The sequence below is a fragment of the Oncorhynchus kisutch genome, linkage group LG20, assembly GCF_002021735.2.
Source record: "Oncorhynchus kisutch isolate 150728-3 linkage group LG20, Okis_V2, whole genome shotgun sequence".
In the NCBI taxonomy this organism is placed as follows: Eukaryota; Metazoa; Chordata; class Actinopteri; order Salmoniformes; family Salmonidae; genus Oncorhynchus; species Oncorhynchus kisutch.
In genome coordinates this window covers 7,342,071-7,367,453 of record NC_034193.2, presented here as the reverse complement: position 1 = coordinate 7,367,453, position 25,383 = coordinate 7,342,071, and the positions used below count along the sequence as shown (strand labels likewise).

The following is a 25,383-nucleotide window of genomic DNA, read 5'->3' as shown; positions in this document are numbered from 1 at the left end:
GCAGTGTGGAGTGCAGTTGGTAGTCATTTAGGCAGGTTACCTTGGTGTTCTTGGGCACAGGGACTTTGGTGGTCTGCTTGAAAACATGTAGGTATTACAGACTCGATCAGTGACAGTTTGAAAATGGCATAGCGGGATGTCTTATAATCAAATCAAATTTTATTTGTCACATACACATGGTTAGCAGATGTTAATGTGAGTGTAGCGAAATGCTTGTGTCCGTGTTAGAGACCCGCTCCTTGAATGCAGCAGCTCTACCCTTTAGCTCAGTGCGGATGTTGCCTGTAATCCATGGCTTCTGGTTTGGGTATGTACGTACGGTCACTGTGGGGACAACATCATCGATGCACTTATTGAGGAAACCAATGACTGATGTGGTGTACTCCTCAATGCCATTGGAAGAATCCTGGAACATATTCCAGTCGGTGCTAGCAAAACAGTCCTGTAGCTTAGCATCTTTGTCATCTGTCCACTTCCTTATTGAGCGAGTCACTGGTACTTCCTGCTTTAGTTCTAGCTTGTAAGCAGGAATCAGGAGGATAGAGTTATGGTCAGATTTGTCAAATGGAGGGCGAGAGAGAGTTTTGTATGAGTCTCTGTGTGTTGATTAAAGAGAGTTTTTTTTTTGATTAAAGGTCTAGAGTTTTTTTCCCCTATAATTGTACGTGTAACATGCTGGTCGAAATTAGGTAAAACGGATTTAAGTTTCCCTGCATTAAAGTCCCCGGCCACTAGGAGCGCCGCCTCTGGATGAGCATGTTCTTGCTTATGGCGGTGACCAGCTCTAGCTCTTAGAGCCAGTATCGGTTTGTGGTGATAAATAGACAGCTATGAAAAATATAGATGAAAACTCTCTTGGTGAATAGTGTGGTCTACAGCTTATCATGAGATACTCTACCTCAGGCGAGCAAAACCTTGAGACTTCGTTAATATTAGATTTCGTGCGCCAGCTGTTATTGACCAATAGACACAGACCGTGAGCCCTCGTCTTATGGAAGGCAGCTGTTCTATCTTGCCGATGGACCGAAAACCCACCCAGCTGTATGTTATCCATGTTGTCGTTCAGCCACGACTCGGTGAAACATAAGATGTTACAGTTTTTAATGTCCCGTAGTATAGTGTTGATCGGAGCTCATCCATTTTGTTATCCAATTATTGCATGTTGACTAATAGGACTGATGGTAGAGGGGGTTCACTCACTCTCCGTCGGATCCATCTATCATTTCAGATTTGCTTATCATGGTGAAGCTCATTTTATGTCTGGGAATATTTTAATGTTGCCAGCAAGGAATACAGAAATGCTCCATTTCAGTTCTTTGACTTCTTCTTCGTGATTAAATTGTTTATCATCTGCCAAACACAATAGTTCTGTAAACCTAAAAGTGTGAAGGTGTTGGCTGCTTTGTTGAAATGGCGCGCGTGGGTTACTTAAGCAATAAGGCCAGAGGGGGTGTGGTATGTGGCCAATATACCACGGCTAAGGGCTGTTCTTATGCGCGACGCAACGCGGAGTGCCTGGATACAGCCCTTAGCCGTGGTATATTGGCCATTTACCACAAAACCCATAGGAGTCTCATTGTTATTATCAACTGGTTACCAACGTAATTAGAGCAGTAAAAATAAATGTTTTGTCATACCATATATGGTCTGATATACCATGGCTGTAAACCAATCAGCTTTTAGTTTTTCTTGCACCTTATTTGTATAAAAATCTTCAACATTTTCTGAAATGTGATGCTTTGGTGCCTCTTGGCCAATTCAGAACGCTGATTGAGGAACCTTTTTACTGATGTTTTTCTTTCTTTCTGCTTGCATTTTGTATTTTTATTTTGTTGTGTGTATTTTTTTTTGTAATCTACATAATTCAGGGCTCATCTGTAAAAGAGACCTTAGTCTCAGTGTGACTCCCTGATAAAATCAAGGTTAAATAAAATAAACTTCCGCCACCGTGTGTTGACGCGCGGTATCCCCTGACAACCGTCTTGGGAAAACAGGAATCTTTTCTCTTCACCTCTGGGCAGACAGACGCGGGTGAGTACAATAGATTATGTTTCGGCAATATGATGTTGCTGTAGTTATTTCCTGCGAATTACAGTGTTTATATCGTCTCAAGAAACGTTTAGCTATAGTTTACTTATTTGCGTGCCTGCGTGCGTGCGTTGCGCCAATCGCACAGCAGAATGTCTGTAAAGTCATGGATTTCACTTTACCAAATTACAGTGTTTGCTAGACAAATAATCTGTACATGATGCACATCTACCGTGAAATACAGTGTAATTATTAACAGAGCAAAATGCTAATCATGTTTCTAGGTAGAGCTTTCAATAAGGTCAATGAATAGAATATGTGCAAGTTATAGGCTATAGATATTCTGAGTGAACAATATATTTATTTAACCCGGCAAGTCAGTTAAGAACAAATTCTAATTTACGATGATGGCCCACCCCGCGCTGGGCCAATTGTGCACCGCCCTATGGGACTCCCAATCACGGCCGGATGTGATACAGCCTGGATTCGAACCAGGGACTGTAGTGATGCCTCTTTCACTGAGATGCAGTATTTTAGACTGCTGTGCCACTCGGGAGCCCACTTGGCAATACTTTGCTACATTTAACATGCTAGTCCCTAAGCAGAAAGAGGGACTTGCTGTTAGTGCTTTCATCTTAAAGAGGCATAATATTTAGCCTACAATGACCAAACAAAAGGCACACATCTTTCCAATACCACATCCAAGTTCCTTCCCGTCCTCCTCTCAGCCAGCCATGTCTACCAAGGCTACCACCCCTAACAAGCCCCGGATGCTGAGGGTATCTGACGCACGCCGGGCGCTCCAGAGCCTTCTCCTGGGGGCAGAGATGGCTCACAAGGCTGACATCCAAACATACAGCTGTGGCCACCTGAGCCCTTACGCCCTGAGCCAGAACCAGCCCCACCGGAGGAGGACAGAGGAACCAATCTGGGAGATGTCTGAGGTCTTTCCCCCACTGTTTTCTGTCTATGTTCAGTACCATTTTGTAGAAAAATGCATTGAAAGTATAGTACAAAAAAAAGTACAAAAGTACAATTTCTTTTACTATTACACCACTGCTTACAATGACACAACAACAACAACATACAACAACAACAACAACAAAACCTAACATCAACATATTCATTATCTCTAGGTCCATGACAGAGAGAAGGGTGAGGAGGAAGGCCTGAGTCCCTGTCCTTTTACGCAACGCCTCCAGAGACAAACCAAGATGGCCGCCAACATCGAGAAGATGACGGAAGCCATGTTTGACTTCACTGTCGCCAAGGGGCTAAAACCTACAGTCTTGAAGCCTGGGCAGCATAAGAGCCTTACTGGCACACAGAGAGGAACGAAGGGAGAGGAAGGAGAAGAAAGAGAGAGGAGGAGGAAAACAAGGCTCAAGATGGTTCTGGACACCTCTGAGCTCTTCCTGGTCAAACCCAGCATAGCATCACAGACAAAACCTCCTGGAGGTGTTGAGGGGAACCAGGATAGGTAATAATGATAATTAACACTGTAGTATCACAGACCAATCCTCCTGGAGGTGTTGAGGAGAACCAGGACCGGTAATAATGATAATTAACACTGTAGTATCACAGACCAATCCTCCTGGAGGTGTTGAGGAGGGAAACCAGGATAGGTAAGGACAATAATAATAAATATAGCGGTGAGCAGCAATGAACGGGGTTCACAGGACGACAGAAAGGACACAAGATCAGTTTGATAATAGCGCAAACACTATCATATAGGAACTATCTTCATTTATGTGTAATCGGTGAAAGCATTACTAGGGCTGTTTAGGGTGAACGTATTACCGCCACTCCGGCGGTCACGAATCATGACCGCAGTCAAATTCCACGTGACTGTTTAGTCACAGTAGCTATGCTTCTCTAAGCTCTGATGCTGCTGATGGTCATTAGTAGTCTACCAAACTTGCTAACTGCCTGGTACTCAGCACTCTATTATCCCTGTAATCACTCCCATCTATAGGTACTGGTTCAGTCAGTCTCACCTGGTCCAGCTACAGGTACTGGTTCAGTCAGTCTCACCTGGTCCATCTATAGGTACTGGTTCAGTCAGTCTCACCTGGTCCAGCTACAGGTACTGGTTCAGTCAGTCTCACCTGGTCCAGCTACAGGTACTGGTTCAGTCAGTCTCACCTGGTCCATCTATAGGTACTGGTTCAGTCAGTCTCACCTGGACCATCTATAGGTACTGGTTCAGTCAGTCTCACCTGGTCCATCTACAGGTACTGGTTCAGTCAGTCTCACCTGGTCCATCTACAGGTACTGGTTCAGTCAGTCTCACCTGGTCCATCTACAGGTACTGGTTCAGTCAGTCTCACCTGGACCATCTACAGGTACTGGTTCAGTCAGTCTCACCTGGTCCATCTACAGGTACTGGTTCAGTCAGTCTCACCTGGTCCATCTATAGGTACTGGTTCAGTCAGTCTCACCTGGTCCATCTACGGGTACTGGTTCAGTCAGTCTCACCTGGTCCATCTACAGGTACTGGTTCAGTCAGTCTCACCTGGTCCATCTACAGGTACTGGTTCAGTCAGTCTCACCTGGACCATCTACAGGTACTGGTTCAGTCAGTCTCACCTGGTCCATCTACAGGTACTGGTTCAGTCAGTCTCACCTGGTCCATCTATAGGTACTGGTTCAGTCAGTCTCACCTGGTCCATCTACGGGTACTGGTTCAGTCAGTCTCACCTGGTCCATCTACAGGTACGGGTTCAGTCAGTCTCACCTGGTCCATCTACAGGTACTGGTTCAGTCAGTCTCACCTGGTCCATCTACAGGTACTGGTTCAGTCAGTCTCACCTGGTCCATCTACAGGTACTGGTTCAGTCAGTCTCACCTGGTCCATCTACAGGTACTGGTTCAGTCAGTCTCACCTGGACCATCTATAGGTACTGGTTCAGTCAGTCTCACCTGGTCCATCTACAGGTACTGGTTCAGTCAGTCTCACCTGGTCCATCTACAGGTACTGGTTCAGTCAGTCTCACCTGGTCTATCTACAGGTACTGGTTCAGTCAGTCTCACCTGGTCCATCTACAGGTACTGGTTCAGTCAGTCTCACCTGGTCCATCTATAGGTACTGGTTCAGTCAGTCTCACCTGGTCCATCTACAGGTACTGGTTCACTCAGTCTCACCTGGTCCATCTACAGGTACTGGTTCACTCAGTCTCACCTGGGGGGCCTGACCAAGAAGGACCAGATGAGGATGATGAGACACTTTGACAGACAGGTGTTGAGGAAGCAGGACCTCAGGGACAGGAACTGGATCAGCGGGAACAAGGCTGCTGAGGTCTACGAGTGGAAGCTAGAGAAGGTGGGGAAGACTAACGTGTTTCTTTTTGGTTGTACAAATTTGACCCGGTACAGTATAAACATCACGCAATACCGTAACATACTAATTACACCGTAATAACCTATGGGTTACTTCTATGTTTCTTTCTATGTTATTTGAAACAAGTGTTACATATCCTCCATAGGTAATTATAGGCCTACGAGAGAGAATAGTATACTGTAAATTATAGGGTCCTTTTTTTCAGTCCCCTAAAAGGTGTTGAGTTCACCAGTATTCTTCAGTCCCCTAGAGGTGTTGAGTTCAACAGTATTCTTCAGTCCCCTAGAGGTGTTGAGTTCACCAGTATTCTTCAGTCCCCTAGAGGTGTTGAGTTCCACAGTATTATTCAGTCCCCTAGAGGTGTTGAGTTCCACAGTATTCTTCAGTCCCCTAGAGGTGTTGAGTTCCACAGTATTCTTCAGTCCCCTAGAGGTGTTGAGTTCAACAATATTCTTCAGTCCCCTAGAGGTGTTGGGCTCAGCAGTATTATTCAGTCCCCTAGAGGTGTTGAGTTCAGCAGTATTCTTCAGTCCCCTGGAGGTGTTGAGTTCAACAGTATTCTTCAGTCCCCTAGAGGTGTTAGGTTCAGCAGTATTCTTCAGTCCCCTAGAGGTGTTGAGTTCAGCAGTATTCTTCAGTCCCCTGGAGGTGTTGAGTTCAGCAGTATTCTTCAGTCCCCTAGAGGTGTTGAGTTCAACAATATTCTTCAGTCCCCTAGAGGTGTTGAGTTCACCAGTATTCTTCAGTCCCCTAGAGGTGTTGGGCTCAGCAGTATTCTTCAGTCCCCTAGAGGTGTTGAGCTCAGCAGTATTCTTCAGTCCCCTAGAGGTGTTGAGTTCACCAGTATTCTTCAGTCCCCTAGAGGTGTTGAGTTCACCAGTATTCTTCAGTCCCCTAGAGGTGTTGAGTTCCACAGTATTCTTCAGTCCCCTAGAGGTGTTGAGTTCCACAGTATTCTTCAGTCCCCTAGAGGTGTTGAGTTCAACAATATTCTTCAGTCCCCTAGAGGTGTTGGGCTCAGCAGTATTATTCAGTCCCCTAGAGGTGTTGAGTTCAGCAGTATTCTTCAGTCCCCTGGAGGTGTTGAGTTCAACAGTATTCTTCAGTCCCCTAGAGGTGTTAGGTTCAGCAGTATTCTTCAGTCCCCTAGAGGTGTTGAGTTCAGCAGTATTCTTCAGTCCCCTGGAGGTGTTGAGTTCAGCAGTATTCTTCAGTCCCCTAGAGGTGTTGAGTTCAACAATATTCTTCAGTCCCCTAGAGGTGTTGAGTTCACCAGTATTCTTCAGTCCCCTAGAGGTGTTGAGTTCACCAGTATTCTTCACTCCCCTTCCATCTTCCACTTCACTTCACACAGGTACAGCTGTGGCTGAGTTATTACCGTACAATATGATGTGTGTCTCCTTCCCCAGGAGCTGAGGAGGCTGTCAGACCAGAGCTGTCCCAGTAGAGACCGCCTGGGGGTGTTCAGTGACGTCTTCAACAACGTCTGTGAAGGCTCGCCAGTATTCAGAGACATCCTCAGGGAAATCAAGGTTTTTCCATTTCCTCTCCTCTCCCTTACCTCTCACTCTCCTCATTTCCCTTACCTCCTCTCCCTCTCCTCCTCTCCCTTTCCTCCTCTCCCTCTCTCCCTCACCTCCCTTTCCTCCTCTCCCTCTCTCCCTTACACCCCCCTCCTCTCCCTTACCTCCTCTCCCTCTCCTCCTCTCCCTTACCTCTCTCCCTCTCCCTTACCTCTCTCCCTCTCCTTATCTCTCTCCCTCTCCACCTCTTCCTCTCCTTTGTCCCTCTTCTCCTCTCCCTTACCTCTCTCCCTCACCTCCTCTCCCTCTCCTCTCCCTTACCTCTCTCCCTCCACGGTGCCACTCAGCAGCAGCACATGGTAAGCATGTGCTATGGGATGAATGACTGGGAGCCTGAGAGACTGACAGTCCCCTGACTTAGAGAATAGGGACTGGGAGCCTGAGAGACTGACAGTCCCCTGAATTAGAGAATAGGGACTGGAAGCCTGAGAGACTGACAGTCCCCTGACTTAGAGAATAGGGACTGGGAGCCTGAGAGACTGACAGACCCCTGAATTAGAGAATAGGGACTGGGAGCCTGAGAGACTGACAGTCCCCTGAATTAGAGAATAGGGACTGGGAGCCTGAGAGACTGACAGCCCCCTGAATTAGAGAATAGGGACTGGGAGCCTGAGAGACTGACAGTCCCCTGACTTAGAGAATAGGGACTGGGAGCCTGAGAGACTGACAGTCCCCTGACTTAGAGAATAGGGACTGGGAGCCTGAGAGACTGACAGTCCCCTGAATTAGAGAATAGGGACTGGGAGCCTGAGAGACTGACAGTCCCCTGAATTAGAGAATAGGGACTGGGAGCCTGAGAGACTGACAGTCCCCTGAATTAGAGAATAGGGACTGGGGGCCTGAGAGACTGACAGTCCCCTGAATTAGAGAATAGGGACTGGGAGCCTGAGAGATTGACAGTCCCCTGAATTAGAGAATAGGGACTGGGAGCCTGAGAGACTGACAGTCCCCTGAATTAGAGAATAGGGACTGGGAGCCTGAGAGACTGACAGTCCCCTGAATTAGAGAATAGGGACTGGGAGCCTGAGAGACTGACAGTCCCCTGACTTAGAGAATAGGGACTGGGAGCCTGAGAGACTGACAGTCCCCTGAATTAGAGAATAGGGACTTGGAGCCTGAGAGACTGACAGACCCCTGAATTAGGGACTGGGAGCCTGAGAGACTGACAGTCCCCTGAATTAGAGAATAGGGACTGGGAGCCTGAGAGACTGACAGTCCCCCGAATTAGAGAATAGGGACTGGGAGCCTGAGAGACTGACAGTCCCCTGAATTAGAAAATATGGACTGGGAGCCTGAGAGACTGACAGTCCCCCGAATTAGAGAATAGGGACTGGGAGCCTGAGAGACTGACAGTCCCCTGAATTAGAGAATAGGGACTGGGAGCCTGAGAGACTGACATACGCCTGAATTAGAGAATAGGGACTGGGAGCCTGAGAGACTGACAGTCCCCTGAATTAGAGAATAGGGACTGGGAGCCTGAGAGACTGACAGTCCCCTGAATTAGAGAATAGGGACTGGGAGCCTGAGAGACTGACAGTCCCCCGAATTAGAGAATAGGGACTGGGAGCCTGAGAGACTGACAGTCCCCTGAATTAGAGAATAGGGACTGGGAGCCTGAGAGACTGACAGTCCCCTGAATTAGAGAATAGGGACTGGGAGCCTGAGAGACTGACAGTCCCCTGAATTAGAGAATAGGGACTGGGAGCCTGAGAGACTGACAGTCCCCTGAATTAGAGAATAGGGACTGGGAGCCTGAGAGACTGACAGTCCCCTGACTTAGAGAATAGGGACTGGGAGCCTGAGAGACTGACAGTCCCCTGAATTAGAGAATAGGGACTGGGAGCCTGAGAGACTGACAGTCCCCTGAATTAGAGAATAGGGACTGGGAGCCTGAGAGACTGACAGTCCCCTGACTTAGAGAATAGGGACTGGGAGCCTGAGAGACTGACAGTCCCCCGAATTAGAGAATAGTTTATGTATTTATTTATGTAAAGCGCTTTGAGTACTTCATTTGGTAGAAAGGCGCTCAAAAAATCCAATCCAAAATAAAAAATAAATATTATTGTTATTATTATTGTTATCATTATTCTTGTTATTATTCTTGTTATTATTCTTATTAGTATCATTATTATTCTTGTTATTATTATTGTTATTGTTAATATTCTTATTAGTATCATTATTATTGTTATTGTTATTGTTAATATTCTTATTAGTATCATTATTATTGTTGTTGTTATTATTCTTGTTATTATTATTGTTATTGTTAATATTCTTATTAGTATCATTATTATTCTTGTTGTTATTGTTAATATTCTTATTAGTATCATTATTATTGTTGTTGTTATTATTCTTGTTATTATTGTTGTTGTTGTTATTATTATTGTTATTGTTATTATGATTGCTGTTATTATTATTCTTATTATTATTCTTATTATTGTTGTTGTTGTTATTGTTATTATTATTATTCAATCTGTGTTTCTCCCTTCTGCTTTCCAGACAGACTATGATCTGTACCTCAACTCTATTCTGGACTCCCAGACATCTCTCGAGGACTTGGTAAATATTACAAACACATACAGATTTTTTTTCAAGTTTATTTGTAGCCTAATTATACGGAAATCTTTATCAATTATTGTGCTTTCGCTGCATATGGAGGTCTGTACTGACACCAGTTGAGCTTTTGATTGACTACTGTTCAATCAGGACGTCGAAGCCAGTTCCAATGCTTTTTGTCATTCCTACCCCTCTAATCAGGGACTGATTTAGACCTGGGACACCAGGTGGGTGATTCCCCTCTAATCAGGGACTGATTTAGACCTGGGACACCAGGTGGGTGATTCCCCTCTAATCAGGGTCTGGTTTAGACCTGGGACACCAGGTGGGTGATTCCCCTCTAATCAGGGTCTGGTTTAGACCTGAGACACCAGGTGGGTGATTCCCCTCTAATCAGGGACTGGTTTAGACCTGGGACACCAGGTGGGTGATTCCCCTCTAATCAGGGTCTGGTTTAGACCTGGGACACCAGGTGGGTGATTCCCCTCTAATCAGGGACTGGTTTAGACCTGGGACACCAGGTGGGTGATTCCCCTCTAATCAGGGACTGGTTTAGACCTGGGACACCAGGTGGGTGATTCCCCTCTAATCAGGGACTGGTTTAGACCTGGGACACCAGGTGGGTGGTTCTCCTCTAATCAGGGTCTGGTTTAGACCTGGGACACCAGGTGGGTAATTCCCCTCTAATCAGGGACTGGTTTAGACCTGGGACACCAGGTGGGTAATTCCCCTCTAATCAGGGACTGATTTAGACCTGGGACACCAGGTGGGTAATTCCTCTCTAATCAGGGACTAATTTAGACCTGGGACACCAGGTAGGTACAATGAATGATCCGGTGGAATAGGAAACCAGCAGTGCACTACACTGTACTGATCTTCATTGAGAATTTTATCCCTCCTCTCTGTGTGTGGTCAGTCTGAGCTGGCTCTGCTGGGTGGTCTGGCCATCGTAGGAGCAGAGGATCTGGAGGAAGCTGGCAACGAGGTGTCCAGGCTGGGAGAGGAGGCGCAGAGGGCCCTGGAGGAGAATGACAGGTATGGATGGGTCTCTGAGGGAATGGATATATATATATACTGGAATACATCGTACTAGGGTCTAAATTCAGTCCGTAGGTCAGAAGATCGTCATTGTAGCACAATCTAAATTTAAAAGGGCAGGTAGCATAAACGTAACCACGTGTAACATTATGGATTTGCGTTAGTAAACACATCAAAAGTCCCAATGCAAAGTTGCACTTCACATCTCTATTTTTCGAGTTATTGCATAAAACCAATCAGAATGCCAAAGTCATGCCGGAAACTGTCTTTGCGGGGTGTGATGTAATATGGAGGACCTGCAAAGTCAGCCTATTCCCGATAATGTGAACAGAAATCACTTCAAATGTACAACTTCAAACTAAACCAAATCTTTGCACTCATTGACTACTGGTTTCAATAACATTTTTAGACAACGTACAAGCTAATACTTTATGAATTTATTGTTGCAAATCAGCTTGCATGGTTGCAATCCAACTAGCCTGCTAACGTTAACCTCTTGGTACTAGGGGGCAGTATTTTCATTTTTGGAAAAACAACTTTCCCGTTTTAAACGGGATATTTTGTCAGGACAAGATGCTAGAATATGCATATAATTGACAGCTTTGGATAGAAAACACTCCAACGTTTCCAAAACTGTTTCCAAATATTGTGAGTATAACAGAACTGATGTTGCAGGCGAAAGCCTGAGAAAAAATCCAATCCGGAAGTGCCACAGGTTTTGAAAGCGCTGCGTTCCAATGAGTCCCTATTGAACTGTGAGTGTGCTATGAACCAGCTTACGCTTTCTACATATTCCCCAAGGTGTCTACAGCATTGTGACGTAGTTTTATGCATTTATGTTGAAGAATAGCCGTAGGCCGGCCACATTGTGTAATGGTGGCTCCGAGAAAGATTCTCGCGTAAAATACAGATATATTATCGAATAGATATTAGAAAAACACCTTGAAGAAGGATTATAAACAACATTTGCCATGTTTCTGTCGATATTATGGAGCTAATTTGGAATATTTTTAGCCGTTTTCTCACTTTCTGGTCGATTTCTAAGCCAAACGTGAAGAACAAACGGAGCTATTTCACCTACAAAAATAATATTTTGGGAAAAATTAACTTTGGCTATCTACCTGGGAGTCTCGTGAGTGAAAACATCCGAGGTTCATCAAAGGTAAACTATTTAATTTGATTGCTTTTCTGATTTGTGACAAGGTTGTCTGCTGCTAGCAAGGCATAATGCTATGCTAGGCTATCGATAAACTTACACAAATGCTTGTCTAGCTTTGGCTGTAAAGCATATTTTGAAAATCTGAGATGACAGGGTGATTACCAAATGCTAAGCTGTGTCTCAATATAGGGATATTTATGTCCGTTGCGTTATGCTAATTATTATCAGGCGATGATTACGCTCCCGGATCCGGGATGGGGAATAACCCTACCCGCCTGCTAATGTTAACCCTACCCGCCTGCTAAAGTTAGGTTAGCTCTGCATGAGTCAGCCAGTTGCTATCAACACCTAGCTTACAGCTCAATTAAAGTAAATCAACGTTTTGGAAATACATAACACCATCTAACCAGTTATCAAATAATGTTACTGGTATGTGCAGTTATCTTAGCCAGCAAGCTAGCCAGCTAAAGTTAGTAAAGTTTAGCCCAGCTAGCCAACCACTACGGTCGACATGGCTAAGTAGTAAGCCAGAGAACAACACCAACTAGTCTAGCAGAGGCAGGAACCCACAGAATATAACAACAACGAAAAGACAGCAGATATAGAGTAGAGAGAGCGGAGACTTACCGATGAACGGCTGAGTTAGCTACCAAAGAAGGGCCAAGGAGAGAGAAGCTTCAGGCACCGGCCGGGGGAGAGTAAGCTAATCCAAAAGCAATATACTAAGGTAAATCCACAGTAGATATATTCCAGAGGCGCATTGAGCACAGGAGTCGACGGGAAAGAGTTAACATTAAGGCAGAGGGGGTTCAGGGTATAGGAGGAGACGAGGAGAAGAGTCAACAATAAGACAGAGGGGGTTCAGGGTATAGGAGGAGACGAGGAAAAGAGTCAACAATAAGACAGGGTTCAGGGTATAGGAGGAGACGAGGAGAAGAGTCAACAATAAGACAGGGTTCAGGGTATACGAGGAGACGAGGAGAAGAGACAACAATAAGACAGAGGGGGTACAGGGTGTCATGACGCTGGCCTGGGGGTAGGGTTATGACAGTCATAAATACCTCTCCCCCTTTTTTCCTCTCTCTACCCTACTGATGTGACTATTGAAAATCCCTTGGTTAACATAGAGATTCTGGGAACATCAGAATGTCGGGGGAAATGAACTATATTCTGGTAATCCGAACAATTGAACATATGCGGTGGTACTTAATGAATATGATGTCAGTTCGGTTGTCATCTGAGACATTCTCATCAATGATAAGATGACATAAACTGTACAGTGGAAATTCTACACATCAGAGTTATCAGATTCACATGGAATTGTTGTTCAATTTAAATGTTTGAATATGAAATTATTTGTGATGGGATGAAATGTGATTTTAGCTTCTAAAATGTGAGAATTGGGTTTTCATGAGTGAATTAGGCCCGACTCAGTGGCCCGCCCACGTGAAGCGACATTGGTTATAAACTATGAAACACGCCCTCCTCTCCTTTCCTATATAAAGCCTTGACGACAATATAACTTCCTGTTCCGGGGACATTAAGGCGACGGCCATGATGTTAGAAGGGCAGGTGACACCTACAGAGCAAAGCCAATCTCAGCTACCTGACAATACCAGCCAGAATATAGCATGAGCATATAAGCATGGCAACGGGGTATGAACTTTGAACTCTGATTCACTCCAGCCGTCAAGCGTGGACTGGGAAAGGACAGACAGAGTATACTGTCTACCACACAACGACGTTACTAAATCGGGTACAGTTTACCACTAGAGACATTCTTCAAAGGATGGAAGAACTCTTGGGCAACTCGGCCTTCCATCTACCACCAACCTATTGAAGCGCAGCTCAGAGTAAATATTAATTGAATTTTCCTTTTCCAAATGGGCCGTAATTTAGAATGCATAAGATTCTGTATTTACGATAGAGTAGCTGCCTACGGCCCGATAGAAACATCGCTTCTCCCTTTGTTCTTCAGTCTTCCTGCTCTTTCACTCAAACCCAGGCCCCTTTTCTTTGGGTAACCTGCTGTCATATTTGTTCCGTCCGCTAGGGACGTTTTCCTTTATGACATAATTTGTAATCAAGGTATGATTCATTCTGTGTATATGTAATTCTGTGTGATTAGTTAGGTATTTAGTAAATAAATAATTAAACCCAATTTTGTAATGCTGATTCAACTTGTTAGCCAGGGGTCGTAAAGATAACCAAGAATTTACAACTTACAGATGAGACTGAAATAAGGTGACGATCAATTTTGACTGCTATTGATGTAAAATATTACTAGGTCTTTAAGAGTTTATTCGGAAGATAACAGCTCTATAAATATTATTTCGTGGTGCCCCGACTTTCTAGTTAATTACATTTACATGATTAGCTCAATCAGGTAATATTAATTACAGAGAAAGGATTTTATAGAATAGCATGTCATATCACTTAATCCGGCATAGCCAAAGACACGACAAGGGTATAGGAGGAGACGAGAACAAGAGCCAACATTAAGAGGGTGATTAGAGAAAGGCTCCAGGCAGATGGAAATGATAACAACGGCACAGTGAGTCAGCTACTGTTGCGCACTAGTACTGAGACAAGGTTGAAAAACTCTGGTAGCCTACTTCATGGAGATCATGCGGCCCCCACGCGTGGGGAATCTGATCGGTTGTTCACATCATACCTCCTCGTGATTGATAGATTGTAGCTCACCACTGCCAACCTTCGGTCTGCATGGCTAGTGGCTAACGTTAGCCAGCTTGATAAAGTTAACGCAGAGTAGATTGTCCGTATGACTTTGAGAAATAGTGCATTGTGGGTAGTTTAGAAAGTATCTGGAAATAAGTTAATAAATATGTTGTTGTTTTTTATTTAAAAACTGTAACTATGTTTATAGGTAACCAGATCGTGAATACAACTAAGTTACTAAGTCTTTGACCACACACTGTGTTGTTATTCTGGTCAGTAAAAACTTGCTTCCTACCAATGTTCCCTACCAATCCGCGCTACGGATTGAATCTAGCTCTAGTAGTTGATGTTATACAAATACTTTGCTTTTGTTAAAAACATAGAATACTAAAAACCTTGTATTGACTCCGTAGTTTTAAAATGTATTGGTTTCCTTTGTAAAGTATATTGAGAGCTTGTGTTGTAATGCACTTTGACACAAAAAAAATTAGACTTGACTTAATTTTAATTTGATTGTATTCGTGCCTATTGTCTGTTTCCCCAGAGTCAGGAATCAGTTTCAGAACGTACGTGACAGAGTCATGGAAATCCCAGATGATGAAGGTTGATTGATTTTTGTTGTTGTTGTTTAGTTGATGTGTTTGTTTGATTGTTGATTGAATGGTTTACGTGATGAATAATTAATTGGTTTGATTGATTGGTTTGTTTGATGTATTAGAATGTATTGATTCGTTGTTTGGTTGATTGGTTTGTTTGATGTATTGGAATGTATTGATTCGTTGGTTGATTGATTTGTTTGTTGGATGTATTAATTGATTGGTTTGTTTATTAATTTGTTGAATTCATGATTGATTTATTGATTCATTGGTTGATTGATTGATGCCAGGGCTCCATAAGGAGGCCACCGTGCCAGGGCTGTTGAGGCCAGGTGAAGGGCCGATCTCCTTTATAGATCGTGTCCAGCCTAAGAGACGTCAGGTACGGAACATAATATATATAATATTTTAATATATAATAATATATATAATATATAATAATAAATAAATATAAATATATATAATAATAATAATAATAATAAATATATATATATATACAGTGCCTTGCGAAAGTATTCGGCCCCCTTGAACTTTGCGACCTTTTGCCACATTTCAGGCTTCAAACATAAATATATAAAACTGTATTTTTTTGTGAAGAATCAACAACAAGTGGGACACAATCATGAAGTGGAACGACATTTATTGGATATTTAAAAAAAAAAATACAAATCAAAAACTGAAAAATTGGGCGTGCAAAATTATTCAGCCCCTTTACTTTCAGTGCAGCAAACTCTCTCCAGAAGTTCAGTGAGGATCTCTGAATGATCCAATGTTGACCTAAATGACTAATGATGATAAATACAATCCACCTGTGTGTAATCAAGTCTCCGTATAAATGCACCTGCACTGTGATAGTCTCAGAGGTCCGTTAAAAGCGCAGAGAGCATCATGAAGAACAAGGAACACACCAGGCAGGTCCCGAGATACTGTTGTGAAGAAGTTTAAAGCCGGATTTGGATACAAAAAGATTTCCCAAGCTTTAAACATCCCAAGGAGCACTGTGCAAGCGATAATATTGAAATGGAAGGAGTATCAGACCACTGCAAATCTACCAAGACCTGGACGTCCCTCTAAACTTTCAGCTCATACAAGGAGAAGACTGATCAGAGATGCAGCCAAGAGGCCCATGATCACTCTGGATGAACTGCAGAGATATACAGCTAAGGTGGGAGACTCTGTCCATAGGACAACAATCAGTCGTATATTGCACAAATCTGGCCTTTATGGAAGTGGCAAGAAGAAAGCCATTTCTTAAAGATATCCATAAAAAGTGTTGTTTAAAGTTTGCCACAAGCCACCTGGGAGACACACCAAACATGTGGAAGAAGGTGCTCTGGTCAGATGAAACCAAAATTGAACTTTTTGGCAACAATGCAAAACGTTATGTTTGGCGTAAAAGCAACACAGCTCATCACCCTGAACACACCATCCCCACTGTCAAACATGGTGGTGGCAGCATCATGGTTTGCGCCTGCTTTTCTTCAGCAGGGACAGGGAAGATGGTTAAAATTGATGGGAAGATGGATGGAGCCAAATACAGGACCATTCTGGAAGAAAACCTGATGGAGTCTGCAAAAGACCTGAGACTGGGACGGAGATTTGTCTTCCAACAAGACAATGATACAAAACATAAAGCAAAATCTACAATGGAATGGTTCAAAAATAAACATATCCAGGTGTTAGAATGGCCAAGTCAAAGTCCAGACCTGAATCCAATCGAGAATCTGTGGAAAGAACTGAAAACTGCTGTTCACAAATGCTCTCCATCCAACCTCACTGAGCTAGTGCTGTTTTGCAAGGAGGAATGGGAGTGCAAAACTGATAGAGACATACCCCAAGCGACTTACAGCTGTAATCGCAGCAAAAGGTGGCGCTACGAAGTATTAACTTAAGGGGGCTGAATAATTTTGCGCGCCCAATTTTTCAGTTTTTGATTTGTTAAAAAAGTTTTAAATATCCAATAAATGTCGTTCCACTTCATGATTGTGTCCCACTTGTTGTTGATTCTTCACAAAAAAATACAGTTTTATATCTTTGTTTGAAGCCTGAAATGTGGCAAAAGGTCGCAAAGTTCAAGGGGGCCGAATACTTTCGCAAGGCACTGTATATAATATATAAAAAATATACATTTGTATTTTTTGTTTGTTTTTGTAAATGAGAGTAATTTATGTAATTTTAAGCTTCATTTAGACAGATAACAAACGACAGGTGGGGATACGGAGATGGAGAGACGGTGGGGAGCGTTACCACTAACTATCAGGTCCTCTGTAGCTCAGTGTAGACACAGGGCTGTAGTGGTACTCTGTAGCTCAGTAATATAGTATTGTGCTTGCAATGCCGGGATAGTGGGTTTGATTCTCAGGACTACACATGCGGAAAACAATTATACACGCATGACTGTCAACCAGTTTGGGTAGAATGTATGTACTGTTCTGTATGTACTGTACTGTATGTACTGTGCTGTATGTACTGTATGTACTGTATGTACAGTACTGTATGTACTGTACTGTATGTACTGTATGTACTGTACTGTATGTACTGTTCTGTACTGTTCTGTATGTACTGTTCTGTACTGTTCTGTATGTACTGTACTGTATGTCCTGTATGTACTGTTCTGTATGTACTGTACATGATGTACTGTATGTACTGTGTTATCAGGTGTGGATAATGTGGGAGGAGGTCCAGCTGCTGCAGAAGGAACTCAAGGAGAAGATGGTGTCCATTATCACCACAGGAGCTACAGAGAGATGCATCAGAGACTCTAAGGTACAGACGCAAATCAGAGACTAGTCTTAAGAGACATGCAGCAAAGTCCAGGCCCAGACGGGGTATTTAACCACAGCACCAATAGGGATTTACAACTGGGGGAGCACCAGACGGGGTATTTAACCACAGCACCAATAGGGATTTACAACTGGGGGAGCACCAGACGGGGTATTAACCACGGCACCAATAGGGATTTACAACTGGGGGAGCACCAGACAGGGTATTAACCACGGCACCAATAGGGATTTACAACTGGGGGAGCACCAGACAAGGTTTTAACCACAACACCAATAGGGATTTACAACTGGGGGAGGACCAGACGGGGTATTAACCACAGCACCAATAGGGATTTACAACCAGGGGAGCACCAGACGGGGTATTTAACCACGGCACCAATAGGGATTTACAACTGGGGGAGCACCAGACGGGGTATTAACCACGGCACCAATAGGGATTTACAACTGGGGGAGCACCAGACGGGGTATTAACCACGGCACCAATAGGGATTTACAACCAGGGGAGCACCAGACGGGGTATTTAACCACAGCACCAATAGGGATTTACAACTGGGGGAGCACCAGACGGGGTATTAACCACGGCACCAATAGGGATTTACAACTAGGGGAGCACCAGACAGGGTATTAACCACAGCATCATTAGGGATTTACAACTAGGGGAGCACCAGACGGGGTATTAACCACAGCACCAATAGGGATTTACAACTAGGGGAGCACCAGACGGGGTATTAACCACGGCACCATTAGGGATTTACAACTAGGGGAGCTCCTCGTGGCTTTACATAGGCGTATGGTTTTTATAGTTCTTTACATAGGCATATGGTTTTTATAGTTCTTTACACATTATTTAATGTGCCCTTCAGAGATTGACATCTCTTTTCCAGTCAGCCCTCCCTGCCCAATTAAAGCAGCACACACGTTTTACTCACACAGTAGAATGACTTCTCTCTACGACTCACATTCACCAAAACACACACACGTTGGATAGCCTTATGTCCTGCTGTACTCTCCACGTATGTTATGACCTTGCATGTCCTTCTACAAACAGCTTATCATCGGTAATGTACAGACTGACTCCCTTTATCGTAGGGCATTTCACTGGAGTACTGTGTGTGTGTGTGTCTGTTATCTCCTGCAGGGAGAGATCATGAGGCTACTGGCCTCAAATGAACGCTTCAGAAACACCAACAAGGCAAGCCATTTAGTACTTTGACCTAGTTGAAATATTATCAGATTTTTCCTTGACTGTATGTACTGCATGTACTGTTCTGTATGTACTGCATGTACTGTTCTGTATGTACTGTGCTGTCTGTACTGTGTGTATATACTGTACTGTATATACTGTTATGTATGTACTGTGTTGTATGTATGTATTGTATGTACTGTGTGTATGTACTGTACTGTATATACTGTTATGTATGTACTGTGTTGTATGTATGTATTGTATGTACTGTGTGTACTGTTCTGTATGTGCTGTATTGTATGTACTGTGTGTATGTACTGTTCTGTATGTACTGTGCTGTGTGTGCTGTTTGTACTGTGCTGTGCATATGCACTGTATGTACTGTCTGTGCTGTACTGTCTGTGCTGTATGTGCTGTATGTACCTTATGTACTGTCTGTGCTGTACTGTCTGTGCTGTATGTACTGTATGTACTGTGCTATATGTACTGTATGTACTGTATGTACTGTGCTATATGTACTGTATGTACTGTATGTACTGTATGTGCTGTATGTGCTGTATGTACTGTACTGTATGTACTGTATGTACTGTGCTATATGTACTGTATGTACTGTATGTACTGTGCTATATGTACTGTATGTACTGTGCTGTATGTACTGTATGTACTGTATGTACTGTATGTACTGTATGTACTGTACTGTATGTACTGTATGTACTGTATGTACTGTATGTGCTGTATGTACTGTATGTACTGTGCTATATGTACTGTATGTACTGTACTGTATGTACTGTATGTACTGTATGTACTGTATGTACTGTATGTACTGTGCTATATGTACTGTATGTACTGTATGTACTGTATGTGCTGTATGTACTGTATGTACTGTGCTGTATGTACTGTGCTGTATGTATGTGCTGTATGTACTGTGCTGTATGTACTGTGCTGTATGTACTGTATGTGCTGTATGTACTGTATGTACTGTGCTATATGTACTGTATGTACTGTATGTACTGTATGTGCTGTATGTACTGTATGTACTGTATGTGCTGTATGTACTGTGTGTACTGTATGTGCTGTATGTACTGTGCTGTATGTACTGTATGTACTGTATGTACTGTATGTACTGTATGTGCTGTATGTACTGTATGTACTGTATGTGCTGTATGTACTGTGCTGTATGTACTGTATGTACTGTATGTACTGTGCTGTATGTGCTGTATGTACTGTATGTACTGTACTGTATGTACTGTACTGTATGTACTGTATGTATGTACTGTATGTACTGTATGTACTGTATGTACTGTATGTACTGTATGTACTGTATGTACTGTATGTACTGTACTGTATGTACTGTATGTACTGTGCTGTATGTACTGTATGTACTGTATGTGCTGTATGTACTGTACTGTATGTACTGTATGTACTGTGCTGTATGTACTGTATGTGCTGTATGTACTGTATGTACTGTACTGTATGTACTGTATGTACTGTGCTGTATGTACTGTATGTACTGTATGTGCTGTATGTACTGTATGTACTGTACTGTATGTACTGTACTGTATGTACTGTATGTATGTACTGTATGTACTGTATGTATGTACTGTATGTACTGTATGTGCTGTATGTACTGTATGTACTGTATGTACTGTACTGTATGTACTGTACTGTATGTACTGTGCTGTATGTACTGTATGTACTGTATGTACTGTATGTACTGTATGTGCTGTACTGTATGTACTGTACTGTATGTACTGTATGTATGTACTGTATGTACTGTACTGTATGTATGTACTGTATGTATGTACTGTATGTACTGTATGTACTGTGCTGTATGTACTGTATGTACTGTACTGTATGTATGTACTGTATGTATGTACTGTATGTACTGTATGTACTGTACTGTATGTACTGTACTGTATGTACTCTATGTATGTACTGTATGTACTGTACTGTATGTATGTACTGTATGTATGTACTGTATGTACTGTATGTACTGTGCTGTATGTACTGTGCTGTATGTGCTGTGCTGTATGTACTGTATGTACTGTGCTGTATGTACTGTATGTACTGTATGTACTGTGCTGTATGTACTGTATGTACTGTATGTACTGTGCTGCGTGTGCTATATGTACTGTATGTACTGTATGTACTGTATGTACTGTGCTGTATGTACTGTATGTACTGTATGTACTGTGCTGCGTGTGCTATATGTACTCTGTGTAGGTGGACCAATAGTCAGAGATGATAATGTTCCTCCCCTCAGGCCTGGTTCCTTCCCTCAGGCCTGGTTCCTTCCCTCAGGCCTGGTTCCTTCCCTCAGGCCTGGTTCCTTCCCTCAGGCCTGGTTCCTTCCCTCAGGCCTGGTTCCCCCCCTTCAGGCCTGGTTTCTCCCCTCAGGCCTGGTTCCACCCCTTCAGGCTTGGTTCCTTCCCTCAGGCCTGGTTCCTTCCCTCAGGCCTGGTTCCTTCCCTCAGGCCTGGTTCCTTCCCTCAGGCCTGGTTCCCCCCCTTCAGGCCTGGTTTCTCCACTCAGGCCTGGTTCCACCCCTTCAGGCTTGGTTCCTCCCCTCAGGCCTGGTTCCTCCCCTCAGGCCTGGTTCCTCCCCTCAGGCCTTGGTCCTCTTTTGGTTTCTAGGGAGTTGTTCCAAACCACTCTGCTTCTGCCTCTTCATTGCCCAGGCTGGGTATCTGTAAAGCTCTTTGGGGTTTTAGGCTGGGTATCTGTAAAGCTGTTTGGGGTTTTAGGATGGGTATCTGTAAAGCTCTTTGGGGTTTTAGGCTGGGTATCCTTAAAGCTCTTTGGGGTTTTAGGATGGGTATCTGTAAAGCTGTTTGGGGTTTTAGGATGGGTATCTGTAAATTGTATTGAATATACAATGCATTTTCTATACTCATTGGTCTCACTGTGTCTTGAAGGATCTGGAAAGCAACCTCAACATGATCTTGAACAGAGTGACAACAAGCGAGGATGTGAAAGCGTACGTATCCTCATTTTAAGACTGTAACCAATCTCACTATGTATCTTCTGTGCAAATCTGTTGTATGGTTGACATTGTTTTTTTGGGGGGGGCAACAAAATGTCCCAATTGGGACAGTTAGATATTGATTGATTGTTCCCCATTCTCATCATTCTCATCATCCTCATCCCAATTACACATTGATTCAGAAATGTTAACAATGTTAATGTGTTGGATTCAGCCTGTAGATACCTAACCCTTAACCCCTAACCCAGAACCCCTAACCCTTAACCCAGAACCCTTAACCTCAATCACTAAACCTTAACCCAGAACCCCTAAACCTTAACCCAGAACCCCTAACCCCTAAACCAGAATCCCTAACCCTTAACCCAGAACCCCTAAACCTTAACCCTTAACCTCAACCCCTAAACCTTAACCCAGAACCCCTAAACATTAACCCCTAAACCTTAACCCAGAATCCCTAACCCAGAACCTCTAACCCAGAACCTCTAACCCAGAACCACTAACCCAGAACCACTAACCCAGAACCCCTAACCTCTAACCCTGAACCACTAACCTCTAACCCTGAACCACTAACCCAGAAACAAACCCAGAACCCCTAACCCAGAACTCCTAACCCAGAACTCCTAACCCAGAACCCCTAACCCAGAACTCCTAACCCAGAACCCCTAACCCAGAACCACTAACCCAGAACCCCTAAACCACTAACCCAGAACCCTAACCCCTAACCCAGAACTCCTAACCCAGAACCACTAACCCAGAACCCCTAAACCACTAACCCAGAACCACTAACCCAGAACCCCTAAACCACTAACCCAGAACCACTGACCCAGAACCCCTAAACCACTAGCCCAGAACCCCTAACCCAGAACCACTAACCCAGAAGCCCTAAACCACTAACCCAGAACCACTAACCCAGAACCCCTAACCCAGAACCCCTAACCCAGAACCCCTAAACCACTAACACAGAACCACTAACCCAGAACCCCTAACCCAGAACCACTAACCCAGAACCCAGAACCCCTAACCCAGAACCACTAACCCAGAACCCCTAACCCAGAACCACTAACCCAGAACCTCTAAACCACTAACCCAGAACCCCTAAACCACTAACCCAGAACCCCTAACCCAGAACCACTAACCCAGAACCACTGTCCCAGAACCCCTAAACCACTAACCCAGAACCACTGACCCAGAACCCCTAAACCATACTGTTAGATCTTCCCTGAATATACAGTACACATACCTGTTGCTGGCATGGTCCAGGGCTTGTAGCCACAAAGTGTCTCATAGTAGGAGTGCAGATCTACGATCTGCCCATACAATATTTTTTCCATGATGATCTGAAAGTTGAAACTGATGCTAGATCAGCACTCCTACTCGAAGACGCGTTGTGGATACGGGCCCTGGTCTCTCTTGGCAACATATATGACTAAATACAGGCCAAATAAAAACAACCTAAATTATTAGTAGAGAAATTATTTATCTCACCGTTGGCTCTGTGATCTGGTTCTATTCACAGGGAGGTGTGGGACAAAATATGGACCGCCCTGCGACACGAGGACGATAGAACACAACCTCTCGTAAATTAGTAGCGTTTGGAACAGTACCTCTTTTTGTCCACTAGGGGGTAGTGTTTAACAAGCTGACCTGAAGGCCATTACTAGATATTATGGACGGGATGATTACTCATTCGCCAAGCTTCACATCACTTTTAATCATTGTTATTCGAGCTGACATTAAAATATCTCCGATGGTAACAGAAGTACGATGGCATTAGTTACAACAGCAACAACCACACTGTATGTAGTCCTCACAAGAGTCAATTGTGCTGTAGTGACATCATTGAAATATCTTATTTGACTTATCAGACTATTTAATAGTCTTTTAACAATAAAGATATAATTGAGGATGTGGTTAAATGTGGTGATGATTATAGTAAATATGGCTTTGATGTCATACAAGCAAACCATACAACCGCCGACCCAAATAAATATTGACGTGATTTGATTTGACTGTTTATCCTTTTACTATATAATCTGGGTCCAATCCTTTGGGGCTGTCCACGTCCTACCAGTCCAGACCTGTCCACGTCATCACACCTATCATCACCTGCAGCCTACTGCTGTACACAAACACACACAGATCCATCTTCTCCACATAGGCAGTATTTTGACATACTGTTCTGTTGCTAATGGTCTGCTATCTGATATTCTGTCACAAAAGATTGTAGATTGTAGACCAGAGCACTCCAGCCCTGTACCTGGAGAGACACTCTCCTGTAGGTTTTAACTCCAGCCCTGTACCTGGAGAGAAAGCCTCCTGTAGATTTGAACTCCAACACTGTTCCTGGAGTGAAAGCCTCCTGTAGGTTTCAACTCCAACCCTGTTCCAGGAGAGACACCCTCCTGTAGGTTTCAACTCCAACCCTGTTCCTGGAGAGAGACCCTCCTGTAGGTTTCAACTCCAACCCTGTTCCAGGAGAGACACCCTCCTGTAGGTTTCAACTCCAACACTGTTCCTGGAGAGAAACCCTCCTGTAGCTTTCAACTCCAACCCTGTTCCAGGAGAGACACCCTCCTGTAGGTTTCAACTCCAACACTGTTCCTGGAGAGAAAGCCTCCTGTAGGTTTCAACTCCAACCCTGTTCCTGGAGAGAAACCCTCCTGTAGGTTTTAACTCCAACCCTGTTCCTGGAGAGAAAGCCTCCTGTAGGTTTCAACTCCAACCCTGTTCCTGGAGAGAAACCCTCCTGTAGGTTTCAACTCCAACCCTGTTCCTGGAGAGAAACCCTCCTGTAGGTTTCAACTCCAACCCTGTTCCTGGAGAGAAACCCTCCTGTAGGTTTCAACTCCAACCCTGTTCCTGGAGAGAAACCCTCCTGTAGGTTTCAACTCCAAGCCTGTTCCTGGAGAGAAAGCCTCCTGTAGGTTTCAACTCCAACCCTGTTCCTGGAGAGAAACCCTCCTGTAGGTTTCAACTCCAACCCTGTTCCTGGAGAGAAACCCTCCTGTAGGTTTCAACTCCAACCCTGTTCCTGGAGAGAAACCCTCCTGTAGGTTTCAACTCCAACCCTGTTCCCGGAGAGAAACCCTCCTGTAGGTTTTAACTCCAACCCTGTTCCTGGAGAGAAACCCTCCTGTAGGTTTCAACTCCAACCCTGTTCCTGGAGAGAAACCCTCCTGTAGGTTTCAACTCCAACCCTGTTCCTGGAGAGAAACCCTCCTGTAGGTTTCAACTCCAACCCTGTTCCTGGAGAGAAACCCTCCTGTAGGTTTCAACTCCAACCCTGTTCCTGGAGAGAAACCCTCCTGTAGGTTTCAACTCCAAGCCTGTTCCTGGAGAGAAAGCCTCCTGTAGGTTTCAACTCCAACCCTGTTCCTGGAGAGAAACCCTCCTGTAGGTTTCAACTCCAACCCTGTTCCTGGAGAGAAACCCTCCTGTAGGTTTCAACTCCAACCCTG

The 25,383-nt window shown here is 44.0% G+C and overlaps 1 protein-coding gene across 1 annotated transcript; it reads left to right on the top strand.

Moving 5' to 3' along the window:
- Nucleotides 1-1,977: 1,977 nt before the first annotated feature.
- On the top strand, nucleotides 1,978-23,829 carry LOC109880799 (uncharacterized protein C6orf118). The gene is made up of 13 exons (XM_031799969.1): nucleotides 1,978-2,031; nucleotides 2,757-2,972; nucleotides 3,165-3,508; nucleotides 5,188-5,350; nucleotides 6,778-6,900; nucleotides 9,448-9,507; nucleotides 10,421-10,539; nucleotides 14,925-14,983; nucleotides 15,267-15,358; nucleotides 17,635-17,742; nucleotides 18,898-18,951; nucleotides 21,858-21,919; nucleotides 23,442-23,829. Exons 2-13 carry the CDS (start codon nucleotides 2,763-2,765, stop codon nucleotides 23,509-23,511), a joined length of 1,464 nt encoding a protein of 487 aa, XP_031655829.1. The 5' UTR covers nucleotides 1,978-2,031; nucleotides 2,757-2,762; the 3' UTR covers nucleotides 23,512-23,829.
- Nucleotides 23,830-25,383: the final 1,554 nt, after the last annotated feature.

Bases quoted from the DNA above. Each gene is read 5' to 3' on its own strand.
- LOC109880799 (XM_031799969.1), top strand. From the start codon at position 2,763: ATGTCTACCAAGGCTACCACCCCTAACAAGCCCCGGATGCTGAGGGTA. The intron at 14,984-15,266 runs GTTGATTGATTT...GATTGATGCCAG, and splicing joins GGAAATCCCAGATGATGAAG to GGCTCCATAAGGAGGCCACC. The intron at 21,920-23,441 runs GTACGTATCCTC...TTCTATTCACAG, and splicing joins ACAAGCGAGGATGTGAAAGC to GGAGGTGTGGGACAAAATAT.